The sequence below is a fragment of the Telmatherina bonti genome, assembly GCF_933228915.1.
Source record: "Telmatherina bonti genome assembly, chromosome: 24".
Classification (NCBI taxonomy): Eukaryota; Metazoa; Chordata; class Actinopteri; order Atheriniformes; family Telmatherinidae; genus Telmatherina; species Telmatherina bonti.
The window spans coordinates 66266-84852 of NC_136633.1; the positions used below are offsets into that span (position 1 = coordinate 66266).

At 55.7% G+C, this 18587-nt stretch overlaps 1 protein-coding gene across 1 annotated transcript in view; it reads right to left on the reverse strand.

Annotated features, from left to right (window-relative positions):
• Positions 1-1365: 1365 nt before the first annotated feature.
• The window catches only part of clcn4 (chloride channel, voltage-sensitive 4), a 50486-nt gene continuing 33264 nt past the window's right edge, over positions 1366-18587 (reverse strand). Inside the window, exon 12 of the mRNA XM_079263639.1 lies at positions 1366-2119. Within this exon, the coding sequence (XP_079119765.1) occupies positions 2029-2119 (91 nt within the window). The 3' untranslated portion in view covers positions 1366-2028. The remainder of the gene's footprint in view (positions 2120-18587) is intronic.

Here is an 18587-nt window from a genome sequence, read left to right on the forward strand (position 1 = left end):
GGGTTGGGGTGAGGACAAGGACTGGGCATGGGTTGGGGTGAGGACGAGGACTGGGCATGGGTTGGGTTGAGGTCTGGGCATGGGTTGGGGAGAGGACGAGGACTGGGCATGGGTTGGGGTGAGGACGAGGACTGGGCATGGGTTGGGGTGAGGACGAGGACTGGGCATGGGTTGGGGTGAGGACGAGGACTGGGCGTGGGTTGGGGTGAGGACGAGGACTGGGCGTGGGTTGGGGTGAGGACGAGGACTGGGCATGGGTTGGGGTGAGGACGAGGACTGGGCATGGGTTGGGTTGAGGTCTGGGCATGGGTTGGGGAGAGGACGAGGACTGGGCATGGGTTGGGGTGAGGACGAGGACTGGGCATGGGTTGGGGTGAGGACGAGGACTGGGCATGGGTTGGGGTGAGGACGAGGACTGGGCATGGGTTGGGGTGAGGACAAGGAGGACGAGGACTGGGCATGGGTTGGGGTGAGGACAAGGAATGGGCATGGGTTGGGGTGAGGACGAGGACTGGGCATGGGTTGGGGTGAGGACGAGGACTGGGCATGGGTTGGGGTGAGGACGAGGACTGGGCATGGGTTGGGGTGAGGACAAGGACTGGGCATGGGTTGGGGTGAGGACGAGGACTGGGCATGGGTTGGGGTGAGGACAAGGAGGACGAGGACTGGGCATGGGTTGGGGTGAGGACAAGGAGGACGAGGACTGGGCATGGGTTGGGGTGAGGACAAGGAGGACGAGGACTGGGCATGGGTTGGGGTGAGGACGAGGACTGGGCGTGGGTTGGGGTGAGGACGAGGACTGGGCGTGGGTTGGGGTGAGGACAAGGACTGGGCATGGGTTGGGGAGAGGACGAGGACTGGGCATGGGTTGGGGAGAGGACGAGGACTGGGCATGGGTTGGGTTGAGGTCTGGGCATGGGTTGGGGTGAGGACGAGGACTGGGCATGGGTTGGGGTGAGGACGAGGACTGGGCATGGGTTGGGTTGAGGTCTGGGCATGGGTTGGGGTGAGGACGAGGACTGGGCATGGGTTGGGTTGAGGTCTGGGCATGGGTTGGGGTGAGGACGAGGACTGGGCATGGGTTGGGGTGAGGACGAGGACTGGGCATGGGTTGGGTTGAGGTCTGGGCATGGGTTGGGGTGAGGACGAGGACTGGGCATGGGTTGGGGTGAGGACGAGGACTGGGCATGGGTTGGGGTGAGGACGAGGACTGGGCATGGGTTGGGTTGAGGTCTGGGCATGGGTTGGGGTGAGGACGAGGACTGGGCATGGGTTGGGGAGAGGACGAGGACTGGGCATGGGTTGGGTTGAGGTCTGGGCATGGGTTGGGGTGAGGACGAGGACTGGGCATGGGTTGGGGTGAGGACGAGGACTGGGCATGGGTTGGGGTGAGGACAAGGAATGGGCATGGGTTGGGGTGAGGACGAGGACTGGGCATGGGTTGGGGTGAGGACGAGGAAAACGAGGACCAGCTTCTTCATGAGCCAGATAGAAGCAACCACCGTATCATCTGAGGTGGCAGACTCCCTGAAAAACTGCAAAATGTACCAACATAAAGAATAAACAGTTGCAGCGCAGATAAACAGTCTGACATGTTCCGTCTACAGCAGCATTGGTTTAAATATTGCAACAACGTGAAACTAAAAAAGCCCATAGACTTCGTACAGATAGGCCTTATTGTCTGAATGAAATGTAAGAAAAAGATTAGGTGATATAACTTCTGGTGTATTCCATTATCACTGCAGGATGAACACTGACCTTTCACATAATATACAAACTCATTTGCATATTAATGCCACACTAGTTAAACTGGTATTCCAATCAGCTGAAACTGGTTCCAGTTACTGGAGCTCCAGAGATTCTTGACCCCACCAGTGGATTTAGTTTAGTGGTTGTTACTGTGATCGACAGATGTGATGGGCTAGAGGCAGGGTTTCTGCTGCAGACAGTCAGCTGTGTGTTATTGGTGGTATCCCAGGGTACGGGAGGGGTTGTTAATCTAGCTTTATTTACACCATCAGTCTGTGGTTAGTTGAACATGATGGACTCGGGGTCTTGGTTCATCATCTGGGCCATGTGTCGCAGAACGTCCTTCTTAGTGATGATGCCCAGGAGGCGCCTACAGATAACCAGAAACAAGTAAAAGACCAGAACCCAACAAATGATCAACAGAAAACATGTCATAAGGCTGGTTCAGAAGCTGCTTAGCTGGTTTCTCCTTACACACCAGACTCTTTCTTAGTAACTATCATATGTATCCAGACAGGCCTGTAGGCCGGCAGAGATGGGCCAGTAGGCCGGCAGAGACGGGCCTGTAGCATGGCAGAGACGGGCCTGTAGCCCATCAGAGACGGGCCTGTAGCACGGCAGAGACGGGCCTGTAGCACGGCAGAGACGGGCCTGTAGCACGGCAGAGACGGGCCTGTAGCATGTCAGAGACGGGCCTGTAGGCCGGCAGAGACGGGCCTGTAGCCCATCAGAGACGGGCCTGTAGCACGGCAGAGACGGGCCTGTAGCACGGCAGAGACGGGCCTGTAGGCCGGCAGAGACGGGCCTGTAGCATGTCAGAGACGGGCCTGTAGGCCGGCAGCGACGGGCCTGTAGCATGGCAGAGACGGGCCTGTAGGCCGGCAGAGACGGGCCTGTAGGCCGGCAGCGACGGGCCTGTAGCATGGCAGAGACGGGCCTGTAGGCCGGCAGAGACGGGCCTGTAGGCCGGCAGAGACGGGCCTGTAGCATGGCAGAGACGGGCCTGTAGCATGGCAGAGACGGGCCTGTAGGCCGGCAGCGACGGGCCTGTAGCATGGCAGAGACGGGCCGGCAGCGACGGGCCTGTAGCATGGCAGAGACGGGCCTGTAGGCCGGCAGAGACGGGCCTGTAGCATGGCAGAGACGGGCCTGTAGCATGGCAGAGACGGGCCTGTAGGCCGGCAGAGACGGGCCTGTAGGCCGGCAGAGACGGGCCTGTAGGCCGGCAGAGACGGGCCGGCAGAGACGGGCCTGTAGCATGGCAGAGACGGGCCTGTAGCATGGCAGAGACGGGCCTGTAGGCCGGCAGAGACGGGCCTGTAGGCCGGCAGAGACGGGTCTGTAGCATGTCAGAGACGGGCCTGTAGGCCGGCAGAGACGGGTCTGTAGCATGGCAGAGACGGGCCTGTAGGCCGGCAGAGACGGGCCTGTAGGCCGGCAGAGACGGGTCTGTAGCATGGCAGAGACGGGTCTGTAGCATGGCAGAGACGGGCCTGTAGGCCGGCAGAGACGGGCCTGTAGGCCGGCAGAGACGGGTCTGTAGCATGGCAGAGACGGGCCTGTAGGCCGGCAGAGACGGGTCTGTAGCATGGCAGAGACGGGCCTGTAGGCCGGCAGAGACGGGTCTGTAGCATGGCAGAGACGGGCCTGTAGGCCGGCAGAGACGGGTCTGTAGCATGGCAGAGACGGGCCTGTAGGCCGGCAGAGACGGGTCTGTAGCATGGCAGAGACGGGCCTGTAGGCCGGCAGAGACGGGCCTGTAGCATGGCAGAGACGGGCCTGTAGGCCGGCAGAGACGGGCCTGTAGCATGGCAGAGACGGGCCTGTAGGCCGGCAGAGACGGGCCTGTAGCATGGCAGAGACGGGCCTGTAGGCCGGCAGAGACGGGCCTGTAGCATGGCAGAGACGGGCCTGTAGGCCGGCAGAGACGGGCCTGTAGCATGGCAGAGTAGTCGACAGGTAGATTGAGTAGCCTGTAGTCGACTCAATCTACCGTAGTTTAGTCAGCGATATTATGATTTACATTTTAATTTGTATTTTAGTCAATTCAATCTACCGTAGTTTAGTCAGAGATATTATGATTTACATTTTCATTTTTATTTCAGTGGACTCAATCTACTGTAGTTTAGTCAGAGATATTTAGTCGACTAAGTGGACCATAACTCAGGGAATGATGATGACTTAATTATGACAAAACTTATATGGACTTTCTGGTTTGGTCCTCAACTGGTTCAGGTAGAGTCCAGACCAAAGTCCAGACCAGAGACCAGTGTCCAGTTCTGGGACCAGAGTCCAGACCAGGGACCAGAGACCAGAGTCCAGTCCCGGGACCAGAGTCCAGTCCGGGACCAGAGACCAGACCAGGGACCAGAGTCCAGACCAAGGACCAGAAAGCAGACCAGGGACCAGTCCAGGGACCAGGGACCAGTCCTGGGACCAGAAACCAGAGACCAGTCCCAGGACCAGAGACCAGAGTTCAGTCCCGGGACCAGGGACCAGAGTCCGGTCCACAGACCAGTGGGACAGAACGTGGGACCGAATGTAGAACAGAACGTAGGACAGACCAGTGGGAATGAATGTGGGACAGGACATAGGAAAGAACGTGAGGTGTTATCGTGGCGTTAGCGGTGAGGCGTTATCGTGGCGCTAGAGGTGAGGCGTTATCGTGGCGCTAGCGGTGAGGCGTTATCGAGGCGTTAGCGGTGAGGTGTCATCGTGACGTTAGCGGTGGCGTGTCATTGTGACGTTAGCGGTGGCGTGTCATTGTGACGTTAGCGGTGGTTAGCGGTGGCGTGTTATCGTGACGTTAGCGGTGGCGTGTCATTGTGACGTTAGCGGTGGCGTGTTATCGTGACGTTAGCGGTGGCGTGTTATCGTGACGTTAGCGGTGGCGTGTTATCGTGACGTTAGCAGTGAGGTGTTATCGTGACGTGGGACAGAATGTGGAACACAGCGTGGGACAGAGCGTGGGACAGAACGTGGAGCAGAGCGTGGGACAGGACGTAGGACAGAACGTGGGACAAAATGTAGGAAAGAACGTGAGGCGTTATCGTGACGTTAGCGGTGGCGTGTCATCGTGACGTTAGCGGTGGCGTGTCATTGTGACGTTAGCGGTGGCGTGTCATCGTGACGTTAGCGGTGGCGTGTTATCGTGACGTTAGCAGTGAGGTGTTATCGTGACGTTAGCGGTGGCGTGTCATCGTGACGTTAGCGGTGGCGTGTCATCGTGACGTTAGCGGTGGCGTGTTATCGTGACGTTAGCAGTGAGGTGTCATCGTGACGTTAGCGGTGGCGTGTCATCGTGACGTTAGCGGTGGCGTGTTATCGTGACGTTAGCGGTGGCGTGTTATCGTGACGTTAGCGGTGGCGTGTTATCGTGACGTTAGCGGTGGCGTGTTATCGTGACGTTAGCAGTGAGGTGTTATCGTGACGTGGGACAGAATGTGGAACACAGCGTGGGACAGAGCGTGGGACAGAACGTGGAGCAGAGCGTAGGACAGGACGTAGGACAGAACGTGGGACAAAATGTAGGAAAGAACGTGAGGCGTTATCGTGACGTTAGCGGTGGCGTGTCATCGTGACGTTAGCGGTGGCGTGTCATCGTGACGTTAGCGGTGGCGTGTTATCGTGACGTTAGCAGTGAGGTGTTATCGTGACGTTAGCGGTGGCGTGTCATCGTGACGTTAGCGGTGGCGTGTTATCGTGACGTTAGCAGTGAGGTGTTATCGTGACGTTAGCAGTGAGGTGTTATCGTGACGTTAGCGGTGGCGTGTCATCGTGACGTTAGCGGTGGCGTGTTATCGTGACGTTAGCGGTGGCGTGTTATCGTGACGTTAGCGGTGGCGTGTTATCGTGACGTTAGCAGTGAGGTGTTATCGTGACGTGGGACAGAATGTGGAACACAGCGTGGGACAGAACGTGGAGCAGAGCGTGGGACAGGACGTAGGACAGAACGTGGGACAAAATGTAGGAAAGAACGTGAGGCGTTATCGTGACGTTAGCGGTGGCGTGTCATCGTGACGTTAGCGGTGGCGTGTCATCGTGACGTTAGCGGTGGCGTGTCATCGTGACGTTAGCGGTGGCGTGTCATTGTGACGTTAGCGGTGGCGTGTTATCGTGACGTTAGCAGTGAGGTGTTATCGTGACGTTAGCGGTGGCGTGTCATCGTGACGTTAGCGGTGGCGTGTTATCGTGACGTTAGCAGTGAGGTGTTATCGTGACGTTAGCGGTGGCGTGTCATCGTGACGTTAGCGGTGGCGTGTTATCGTGACGTTAGCGGTGGCGTGTTATCGTGACGTTAGCGGTGAGGTGTTATCGTGACGTTAGCGGTGGCGTGTCATCGTGACGTTAGCGGTGGCGTGTCATCGTGACGTTAGCGGTGGCGTGTCATCGTGACGTTAGCGGTGGCGTGTCATCGTGACGTTAGCGGTGGCGTGTCATCGTGACGTTAGCGGTGGCGTGTCATCGTGACGTTAGCGGTGGCGTGTCATCGTGACGTTAGCGGTGGCGTGTTATCGTGACGTTAGCGGTGGCGTGTTATCGTGACGTTAGCAGTGAGGTGTTATCGTGACGTGGGACAGAATGTGGAACACAGCGTGGGACAGAGCGTGGGACAGAACGTGGAGCAGAGCGTGGGACAGGACGTAGGACAGAACGTGGGACAAAATGTAGGAAAGAACGTGAGGCGTTATCGTGACGTTAGCGGTGGCGTGTCATCGTGACGTTAGCGGTGGCGTGTCATTGTGACGTTAGCGGTGGCGTGTTATCGTGACGTTACCGGTGGCGTGTCATTGTGATGTTAGCGGTGGCGTGTTATCGTGACGTTAGCAGTGAGGTGTTATCGTGACGTTAGCGGTGGCGTGTCATCGTGACGTTAGCGGTGGCGTGTCATCGTGACGTTAGCGGTGGCGTGTCATCGTGACGTTAGCGGTGGCGTGTCATCGTGACGTTAGCGGTGGCGTGTCATCGTGACGTTAGCGGTGAGGTGTTATCGTGACGTTAGCGGTGGCGTGTCATCGTGACGTTAGCGGTGGCGTGTCATCGTGACGTTAGCGGTGAGGTGTTATCGTGACGTTAGCGGTGGCGTGTCATCGTGACGTTAGCGGTGGCGTGTCATCGTGACGTTAGCGGTGGCGTGTCATCGTGACGTTAGCGGTGGCGTGTCATCGTGACGTTAGCGGTGGCGTGTCATCGTGACGTTAGCGGTGAGGTGTTATCGTGACATTAGCGGTGAGGTGTTATCGTGACGTTAGCGGTGGCGTGTCATCGTGACGTTAGCGGTGGCGTGTCATCGTGACGTTAGCGGTGAGGTGTTATCGTGACGTTAGCGGTGGCGTGTCATCGTGACGTTAGCGGTGGCGTGTCATCGTGACGTTAGCGGTGGCGTGTCATCGTGACGTTAGCGGTGGCGTGTCATCGTGACATGGGACAGAATGTGGAACACAGAGTGGGACAGGACGTATGACAGAACGTGGGACAGAACGTGGAACAGGGCGTGGGACAGAACGTGGAACAGGGCGTGGGACAGGACGTGGGACAGAACGTAGGACAGAACACATGACAGAACGTGGGACAGAACGTATGACAGAAGGTGGGACAGAACGTATGACAGAAGGTGGGACAGAATGTGGGGCGTGGTAAAGTACGTTGGATGTGGCACAGAACGTAGGACAGGACGTGGGAAAGACCAGTGGGACAGACCAGTGGGAGGTGTTATTGTGATGTTAGCGGTGGCGTGTTATCGTGACGTTAGCGGTGAGGTGTTATCGTGACATTAGGGGTGAGGTGTTATCGTGATGTTAGGGGTGAGGTGTTATCGTGACGTTAGCGGTGAGGTGTCATCGTGACGTTAGCGTGTCATCGTGACGTTAGCGTGTCATCGTGACGTTAGCGTGTCATCGTGACATTAGCGGTGAGGTGTCATCGTGGCGTTAGAGGTGGCGTGTTATCGTGGCGTTAGCGGTGGCGTGTCATTGTTACATTAGCGGTGGAGTGTCATCGTGACGTATTATCGTTATGTTAGCGTGTTATTGTGACGTTAGCGGTGGCGTGTCATCGTGGCGTTAGCGGTGGCGTGTTATCGTGGCGTTAGCGGTGGCGTGTCATTGTGACATTAGCGGTGGCGTGTTATTGTGACGTATTATCGTTATGTTAGCGTGTTATTGTGACGTTAGCGGTGGCGTGTCATTGTGACGTTAGCAGTGAGGTGTTATCGTGACGTTAGCGGTGGCGTGTTATCGTGACGTTAGCGGTGGCGTGTTATCGTGACGTTAGCGGTGGCGTGTTATCGTGACGTTAGCGTGTCATCGTGACGTTAGCGGTGGCGTGTTATCGTGACGTTAGCGTGTCATCGTGACGTTAGCGTGTCATCGTGACGTTAGCGTGTCATCGTGACGTTAGCGGTGAGGTGTCATCATGACGTTAGCAGTTTGGTGTTATGACATGGGACAGAATGTGGAACACAGCGTGGGACAGGACGTATGACAGAACGTGGGACAGAACGTGGAACAGGGCGTGGGACAGAACGTGGAACAGGGCGTGGGACAGGACGTGGGACAGAACGTAGGACAGAACACATGACAGAACGTAGGACAGAACACATGACAGAACGTGGGACAGAACGTATGACAGAACGTGGGACAGAACGTATGACAGAAGGTGGGACAGAAAGTGGGGCATGGTAAAGTACGTTGGATGTGGCACAGAACGTAGGACAGGACGTGGGACAGACCAGTGGGACAGACCAGTGGGAGATGTTATCGTGACGTTAGCGGTGGCGTGTTATCGTGACGTTAGCGGTGAGGTGTTATCGTGACGTTAGGGGTGAGGTGTTATCGTGACGTTAGCGGTGAGGTGTTATCGTGACGTTAGCGGTGAGGTGTTATCGTGACGTTAGCGGTGAGGTGTTATCGTGACGTTAGCGGTGAGGTGTTATCGTGACGTTAGCGTGTCATCGTGACGTTAGCGTGTCATCGTGACGTTAGCGTGTCATCGTGACGTTAGCGTGTCATCGTGACATTAGCGTGTCATCGTGACGTTAGCGTGTCATCGTGACATTAGCGTGTCATCGTGACGTTAGCGTGTCATCGTGACGTTAGCGTGTCATCGTGACGTTAGCGTGTCATCGTGACGTTAGCGGTGAGGTGTCATCGTGACGTTAGCGGTGGCGTGTCATCGTGACGTTAGCGGTGGCGTGTTATCGTGACGTTAGCGGTGGCGTGTCATCGTGACGTTAGCGGTGGCGTGTCATCGTGACGTTAGCGGTGGCGTGTCATCGTGACGTTAGCGGTGGCGTGTCATCGTGACGTTAGCGGTGGCGTGTCATCGTGACGTTAGCGGTGGCGTGTTATCGTGACGTTAGCGGTGGCGTGTTATCGTGACGTTAGCGGTGGCGTGTTATCGTGACGTTAGCGGTGGCGTGTTATCGTGACGTTAGCAGTGAGGTGTTATCGTGACGTGGGACAGAATGTGGAACACAGCGTGGGACAGAGCGTGGGACAGAACGTGGAGCAGAGCGTAGGACAGGACGTAGGACAGAACGTGGGACAAAATGTAGGAAAGAACGTGAGGCGTTATCGTGACGTTAGCGGTGGCGTGTCATCGTGACGTTAGCGGTGGCGTGTCATCGTGACGTTAGCGGTGGCGTGTTATCGTGACGTTAGCAGTGAGGTGTTATCGTGACGTTAGCGGTGGCGTGTCATCGTGACGTTAGCGGTGGCGTGTTATCGTGACGTTAGCAGTGAGGTGTTATCGTGACGTTAGCAGTGAGGTGTTATCGTGACGTTAGCGGTGGCGTGTCATCGTGACGTTAGCGGTGGCGTGTTATCGTGACGTTAGCGGTGGCGTGTTATCGTGACGTTAGCGGTGGCGTGTTATCGTGACGTTAGCAGTGAGGTGTTATCGTGACGTGGGACAGAATGTGGAACACAGCGTGGGACAGAACGTGGAGCAGAGCGTGGGACAGGACGTAGGACAGAACGTGGGACAAAATGTAGGAAAGAACGTGAGGCGTTATCGTGACGTTAGCGGTGGCGTGTCATCGTGACGTTAGCGGTGGCGTGTCATCGTGACGTTAGCGGTGGCGTGTCATCGTGACGTTAGCGGTGGCGTGTCATTGTGACGTTAGCGGTGGCGTGTTATCGTGACGTTAGCAGTGAGGTGTTATCGTGACGTTAGCGGTGGCGTGTCATCGTGACGTTAGCGGTGGCGTGTTATCGTGACGTTAGCAGTGAGGTGTTATCGTGACGTTAGCGGTGGCGTGTCATCGTGACGTTAGCGGTGGCGTGTTATCGTGACGTTAGCGGTGAGGTGTTATCGTGACGTTAGCGGTGGCGTGTCATCGTGACGTTAGCGGTGGCGTGTCATCGTGACGTTAGCGGTGGCGTGTCATCGTGACGTTAGCGGTGGCGTGTCATCGTGACGTTAGCGGTGGCGTGTCATCGTGACGTTAGCGGTGGCGTGTCATCGTGACGTTAGCGGTGGCGTGTCATCGTGACGTTAGCGGTGGCGTGTCATCGTGACGTTAGCGGTGGCGTGTTATCGTGACGTTAGCGGTGGCGTGTTATCGTGACGTTAGCAGTGAGGTGTTATCGTGACGTGGGACAGAATGTGGAACACAGCGTGGGACAGAGCGTGGGACAGAACGTGGAGCAGAGCGTGGGACAGGACGTAGGACAGAACGTGGGACAAAATGTAGGAAAGAACGTGAGGCGTTATCGTGACGTTAGCGGTGGCGTGTCATCGTGACGTTAGCGGTGGCGTGTCATTGTGACGTTAGCGGTGGCGTGTTATCGTGACGTTACCGGTGGGGTGTCATTGTGATGTTAGCGGTGGCGTGTTATCGTGACGTTAGCAGTGAGGTGTTATCGTGACGTTAGCGGTGGCGTGTCATCGTGACGTTAGCGGTGGCGTGTCATCGTGACGTTAGCGGTGGCGTGTCATCGTGACGTTAGCGGTGGCGTGTCATCGTGACGTTAGCGGTGGCGTGTCATCGTGACGTTAGCGGTGGCGTGTTATCGTGACATTAGCGGTGAGGTGTTATCGTGACGTTAGCGGTGGCGTGTCATCGTGACGTTAGCGGTGGCGTGTCATCGTGACGTTAGCGGTGAGGTGTTATCGTGACGTTAGCGGTGGCGTGTCATCGTGACGTTAGCGGTGGCGTGTCATCGTGACGTTAGCGGTGGCGTGTCATCGTGACGTTAGCGGTGGCGTGTCATCGTGACATGGGACAGAATGTGGAACACAGAGTGGGACAGGACGTATGACAGAACGTGGGACAGAACGTGGAACAGGGCGTGGGACAGAACGTGGAACAGGGCGTGGGACAGGACGTGGGACAGAACGTAGGACAGAACACATGACAGAACGTGGGACAGAACGTATGACAGAAGGTGGGACAGAACGTATGACAGAAGGTGGGACAGAATGTGGGGCGTGGTAAAGTACGTTGGATGTGGCACAGAACGTAGGACAGGACGTGGGAAAGACCAGTGGGACAGACCAGTGGGAGGTGTTATTGTGACGTTAGCGGTGGCGTGTTATCGTGACGTTAGCGGTGAGGTGTTATCGTGACATTAGGGGTGAGGTGTTATCGTGATGTTAGGGGTGAGGTGTTATCGTGACGTTAGCGGTGAGGTGTCATCGTGACGTTAGCGTGTCATCGTGACGTTAGCGTGTCATCGTGACGTTAGCGTGTCATCGTGACATTAGCGGTGAGGTGTCATCGTGGCGTTAGAGGTGGCGTGTTATCGTGGCGTTAGCGGTGGCGTGTCATTGTTACATTAGCGGTGGAGTGTCATCGTGACGTATTATCGTTATGTTAGCGTGTTATTGTGACGTTAGCGGTGGCGTGTCATCGTGGCGTTAGCGGTGGCGTGTTATCGTGGCGTTAGCGGTGGCGTGTCATTGTGACATTAGCGGTGGCGTGTTATTGTGACGTATTATCGTTATGTTAGCGTGTTATTGTGACGTTAGCGGTGGCGTGTCATTGTGACGTTAGCAGTGAGGTGTTATCGTGACGTTAGCGGTGGCGTGTTATCGTGACGTTAGCGGTGGCGTGTTATCGTGACGTTAGCGGTGGCGTGTTATCGTGACGTTAGCGGTGGCGTGTTATCGTGACGTTAGCGTGTCATCGTGACGTTAGCGTGTCATCGTGACGTTAGCGTGTCATCGTGACGTTAGCGGTGAGGTGTCATCATGACGTTAGCAGTTTGGTGTTATGACATGGGACAGAATGTGGAACACAGCGTGGGACAGGACGTATGACAGAACGTGGGACAGAACGTGGAACAGGGCGTGGGACAGAACGTGGAACAGGGCGTGGGACAGGACGTGGGACAGAACGTAGGACAGAACACATGACAGAACGTAGGACAGAACACATGACAGAACGTGGGACAGAACGTATGACAGAACGTGGGACAGAACGTATGACAGAAGGTGGGACAGAAAGTGGGGCATGGTAAAGTACGTTGGATGTGGCACAGAACGTAGGACAGGACGTGGGACAGACCAGTGGGACAGACCAGTGGGAGATGTTATCGTGACGTTAGCGGTGGCGTGTTATCGTGACGTTAGCGGTGAGGTGTTATCGTGACGTTAGGGGTGAGGTGTTATCGTGACGTTAGCGGTGAGGTGTTATCGTGACGTTAGCGGTGAGGTGTTATCGTGACGTTAGCGGTGAGGTGTTATCGTGACGTTAGCGTGTCATCGTGACGTTAGCGTGTCATCGTGACGTTAGCGTGTCATCGTGACGTTAGCGTGTCATCGTGACATTAGCGTGTCATCGTGACGTTAGCGTGTCATCGTGACATTAGCGTGTCATCGTGACGTTAGCGTGTCATCGTGACGTTAGCGTGTCATCGTGACGTTAGCGTGTCATCGTGACGTTAGCGGTGAGGTGTCATCGTGGCGTTAGCGGTGGCGTGTCATCGTGACATTAGCGGTGGCGTGTCATCGTGACATTAGCGGTGGCGTGTCATTGTGACATTAGCGGTGGCCTGTTATTGTGACGTATTATCGTTATGTTAGCGTGTTATTGTGATGTTAGCGGTGGCGTGTCATCGTGACGTTAGCAGTGAGGTGTTATCGTGACGTTAGCGGTGGCGTGTTATCGTGACGTTAGCGGTGGCGTGTTATCGTGACGTTAGCGGTGGCGTGTCATCGTGACGTTAGCAGTGAGGTGTTATCGTGACGTTAGCGGCGGCTTGTTATCGTGACGTTAGCGTGTCATCGTGACATTAGCGTGTCATCGTGACATTAGCGTGTCATCGTGACATTAGCGGTGAGGTGTCATCGTGGCGTTAGCGGTGGCGTGTTATCGTGGCGTTAGCGGTGGCGTGTTATCGTGGCGTTAGCGGTGGCGTGTTATCGTGGCGTTAGCGGTGGCGTGTCATTGTGACATTAGCGGTGGCGTGTTATTGTGACGTATTATCGTTATGTTAGCGTGTTATCGTGATGTTAGCGGTGAGGTGTTATCGTGACGTTAGCGGTGGCGTGTCATCGTGACGTTAGCGGTGGCGTGTCATCGTGACGTTAGCGGTGGCGTGTCATCGTGACGTTAGCGGTGGCGTGTCATCGTGACGTTAGCGGTGGCGTGTCATCGTGACGTTAGCGGTGGCGTGTCATCGTGACATTAGCGGTGGCGTGTCATCGTGACGTTAGCGGTGGCGTGTCATCGTGACGTTAGCGGTGGCGTGTCATCGTGACGTTAGCGGTGGCGTGTTACCGTGACGTTAGCGGTGGCGTGTTACCGTGACGTTAGAGGTGAGGTGTTATCGTGACGTTAGCGGTGAGGTGTTATCGTGACGTTAGCGGTGAGGTGTTATCGTGACGTTAGCGTGTTATCGTGACGTTAGCGTGTCATCGTGACGTTAGCGTGTCATCGTGACGTTAGCGTGTCATCGTGACGTTAGCGTGTCATCATGACGTTAGCGTGTCATCGTGACATTAGCGTGTCATCGTGACATTAGCGGTGAGGTGTCATCGTGGCGTTAGCGGTGGCGTGTTATCGTGGCGTTAGCGGTGGCGTGTCATTGTTACATTAGCGGTGGAGTGTCATCGTGACGTATTATCGTTATGTTAGCGTGTTATTGTGACGTTAGCGGTGGCGTGTCATCGTGACGTTAGCAGTGAGGTGTTATCGTGACGTTAGCGGTGGCGTGTTATCGTGACGTTAGCGGTGGCGTGTTATCGTGACGTTAGCGGTGGCGTGTTATCGTGACGTTAGCTGTGGCGTGTTATCGTGACGTTAGCGTGTCATCGTGACGTTAGCGTGTCATCGTGACGTTAGCGTGTCATCGTGACGTTAGCGTGTCATCGTGACGTTAGCGTGTCATCGTGACGTTAGCGGTGAGGTGTCATCGTGACGTTAGCAGTTTGGTGTTATCATGACATGGGACAGAATGTGGAACACAGCGTGGGACAGGACGTATGACAGAACGTGGGACAGAACGTGGAACAGGGCGTGGGACAGAACGTGGAACAGGGCGTGGGACAGGACGTGGGACAGAACGTAGGACAGAACACATGACAGAACGTAGGACAGAACACATGACAGAACGTAGGACAGAACACATGACAGAACGTAGGACAGAACACATGACAGAACGTAGGACAGAACACATGACAGAACGTGGGACAGAACGTATGACAGAACGTGGGACAGAACGTATGACAGAAGGTGGGACAGAATGTGGGGCATGGTAAAGTACGTTGGATGTGGCACAGAACGTAGGACAGGACGTGGGACAGACCAGTGGGACAGACCAGTGGGAGATGTTATCGTGACGTTAGCGGTGGCGTGTTATCGTGACGTTAGCGGTGAGGTGTTATCATGACGTTAGGGGTGAGGTGTTATCGTGACGTTAGCGGTGAGGTGTTATCGTGACGTTAGCGGTGAGGTGTTATCGTGACGTTAGCGGTGAGGTGTTATCGTGACGTTAGCGTGTCATCGTGACGTTAGCGTGTCATCGTGACGTTAGCGTGTCATCGTGACGTTAGCGTGTCATCGTGACGTTAGCGGTGGCGTGTCATCGTGACGTTAGCGGTGGCGTGTCATCGTGACGTTAGCGGTGGCGTGTCATCGTGACGTTAGCGGTGGCGTGTCATCGTGACGTTAGCGGTGGCGTGTTATCGTGACGTTAGCGGTGGCGTGTTATCGTGACGTTAGCAGTGAGGTGTTATCGTGACGTTAGCAGTGAGGTGTTATCGTGACGTGGGACAGAATGTGGAACACAGCGTGGGACAGAGCGTGGGACAGAACGTGGAGCAGAGCGTAGGACAGGACGTAGGACAGAACGTGGGACAAAATGTAGGAAAGAACGTGAGGCGTTATCGTGACGTTAGCGGTGGCGTGTCATCGTGACGTTAGCGGTGGCGTGTCATCGTGACGTTAGCGGTGGCGTGTCATCGTGACGTTACCGGTGGCGTGTCATCGTGACGTTACCAGTGGCGTGTCATCGTGACGTTAGCGGTGGCGTGTCATCGTGACGTTAGCGGTGGCGTGTCATCGTGACGTTAGCGGTGGCGTGTCATCGTGACGTTAGCGGTGGCGTGTCATCGTGACGTTAGCGGTGGCGTGTCATCGTGACGTTAGCAGTGAGGTGTTATCGTGACATGGGACAGAATGTGGAACACAGCGTGGGACAGGACGTATGACAGAACGTGGGACAGAACGTGGAACAGGGCGTGGGACAGGACGTGGGACAGAACGTGGAACAGGGCGTGGGACAGGGCGTGGGACAGAACGTAGGACAGAACACATGACAGAACGTGGGACAGAACGTATGACAGAAGGTGGGACAGAACGTATGACAGAAGGTGGGACAGAATGTGGGGCGTGGTAAAGTACGTTGGATGTGGCACAGAACGTAGGACAGGACGTGGGAAAGACCAGTGGGACAGACCAGTGGGAGGTGTTATCGTGACGTTAGCGGTGGCGTGTTATCGTGACGTTAGCGGTGAGGTGTTATCGTGACGTTAGCGGTGAGGTGTTATCGTGACGTTAGGGGTGAGGTGTTATCGTGACGTTAGCGGTGAGGTGTCATCGTGACGTTAGCGTGTCATCGTGACGTTAGCGTGTCATCGTGACGTTAGCGTGTCATCGTGACGTTAGCGTGTCATCGTGACATTAGCGGTGGAGTGTCATCGTGACGTATTATCGTTATGTTAGCGTGTTATTGTGACGTTAGCGGTGGCGTGTTATCGTGGCGTTAGCGGTGGCGTGTCATTGTGACATTAGCGGTGGCGTGTTATTGTGACGTATTATCGTTATGTTAGCGTGTTATTGTGACGTTAGCGGTGGCGTGTCATCGTGACGTTAGCAGTGAGGTGTTATCGTGACGTTAGCGGTGGCGTGTTATCGTGACGTTAGCGGTGGCGTGTTATCGTGACGTTAGCGGTGGCGTGTTATCGTGACGTTAGCGGTGGCGTGTTATCGTGACGTTAGCGTGTCATCGTGACGTTAGCGTGTCATCGTGACGTTAGCGTGTCATCGTGACGTTAGCGTGTCATCGTGACGTTAGCGTGTCATCGTGACATTAGCGGTGAGGTGTCATCGTGGCGTTAGCGGTGGCGTGTTATCGTGGCGTTAGCGGTGGCGTGTCATCGTGACGTTAGCAGTGAGGTGTTATCGTGACGTTAGCGGCGGCGTGTTATCGTGACGTTAGCGTGTCATCGTGACATTAGCGTGTCATCGTGACATTAGCGGTGAGGTGTCATCGTGGCGTTAGCGGTGGCGTGTTATCGTGGCGTTAGCGGTGGCGTGTTATCGTGGCGTTAGCGGTGGGGTGTCATTGTGACATTAGCGGTGGCGTGTTATTGTGACGTATTATCGTTATGTTAGCGTGTTATTGTGATGTTAGCAGTGAGGTGTTATCGTGACGTTAGCGGTGGCGTGTTATCGTGACGTTAGCGGTGGCGTGTCATCGTGACGTTAGCGGTGGCGTGTTATCGTGACGTTAGCGGTGGCGTGTTATCGTGACGTTAGCAGTGAGGTGTTATCGTGACGTGGGACAGAATGTGGAACACAGCGTGGGACAGAGCGTGGGACAGAACGTGGAGCAGAGCGTAGGACAGGACGTAGGACAGAACGTGGGACAAAATGTAGGAAAGAACGTGAGGCGTTATCGTGACGTTAGCGGTGGCGTGTCATCGTGACGTTAGCGGTGGCGTGTCATCGTGACGTTAGCGGTGAGGTGTTACCGTGACGTTAGCGGTGGTGTGTCATCGTGACGTTAGCGGTGAGGTGTTATCGTGACGTTAGCGGTGAGGTGTCATCGTGACGTTAGCGGTGGCGTGTTATCGTGACGTTAGCGGTGGCGTGTTATCGTGACGTTAGCGGTGGCGTGTTATCGTGACGTTAGCGGTGGCGTGTTATCGTGACGTTAGCGGTGGCGTGTTATCGTGACGTTAGCGGTGGCGTGTTATCGTGACGTTAGCAGTGAGGTGTTATCGTGACGTGGGACAGAATGTGGAACACAGCGTGGGACAGAGCGTGGGACAGAACGTGGAGCAGAGCGTGGGACAGGACGTAGGACAGAACGTGGGACAAAATGTAGGAAAGAACGTGAGGCGTTATCGTGACGTTAGCGGTGGCGTGTCATCGTGACGTTAGCGGTGGCGTGTCATCGTGACGTTAGCGGTGGCGTGTCATCGTGACGTTAGCGGTGGCGTGTCATCGTGACGTTAGCAGTGAGGTGTTATCGTGACGTTAGCGGTGGCGTGTCATCGTGACGTTAGCGGTGGCGTGTTATCGTGACGTTAGCGGTGAGGTGTTATCGTGACGTTAGCAGTGAGGTGTTATCGTGACGTTAGCGGTGGCGTGTCATCGTGACGTTAGCGGTGGCGTGTTATCGTGACGTTAGCGGTGGCGTGTTATCGTGACGTTAGCGGTGGCGTGTTATCGTGACGTTAGCAGTGAGGTGTTATCGTGACGTGGGACAGAATGTGGAACACAGCGTGGGACAGAGCGTGGGACAGAACGTGGAGCAGAGCGTGGGACAGGACGTAGGACAGAACGTGGGACAAAATGTAGGAAAGAACGTGAGGCGTTATCGTGACGTTAGCGGTGGCGTGTCATCGTGACGTTAGCGGTGGCGTGTCATCGTGACGTTAGCGGTGGCGTGTCATCGTGACGTTAGCGGTGGCGTGTCATCGTGACGTTAGCGGTGGCGTGTTATCGTGACGTTAGCAGTGAGGTGTTATCGTGACGTTAGCGGTGGCGTGTCATCGTGACGTTAGCGGTGGCGTGTTATCGTGACGTTAGCAGTGAGGTGTTATCGTGACGTTAGCGGTGAGGTGTTATCGTGACGTTAGCGGTGGCGTGTCATCGTGACGTTAGCGGTGGCGTGTCATCGTGACGTTAGCGGTGGCGTGTTATCGTGACGTTAGCGGTGAGGTGTTATCGTGACGTTAGCGGTGGCGTGTCATCGTGACGTTAGCGGTGGCGTGTCATCGTGACGTTAGCGGTGGCGTGTCATCGTGACGTTAGCGGTGGCGTGTCATCGTGACGTTAGCGGTGGCGTGTTATCGTGACGTTAGCGGTGGCGTGTTATCGTGACGTTAGCGGTGGCGTGTCATCGTGACGTTAGCGGTGGCGTGTCATCGTGACGTTAGCGGTGGCGTGTTATCGTGACGTTAGCGGTGGCGTGTTATCGTGACGTTAGCAGTGAGGTGTTATCGTGACGTGGGACAGAATGTGGAACACAGCGTGGGACAGAGCGTGGGACAGAACGTGGAGCAGAGCGTGGGACAGGACGTAGGACAGAACGTGGGACAAAATGTAGGAAAGAACGTGAGGCGTTATCGTGACGTTAGCGGTGGCGTGTCATCGTGACGTT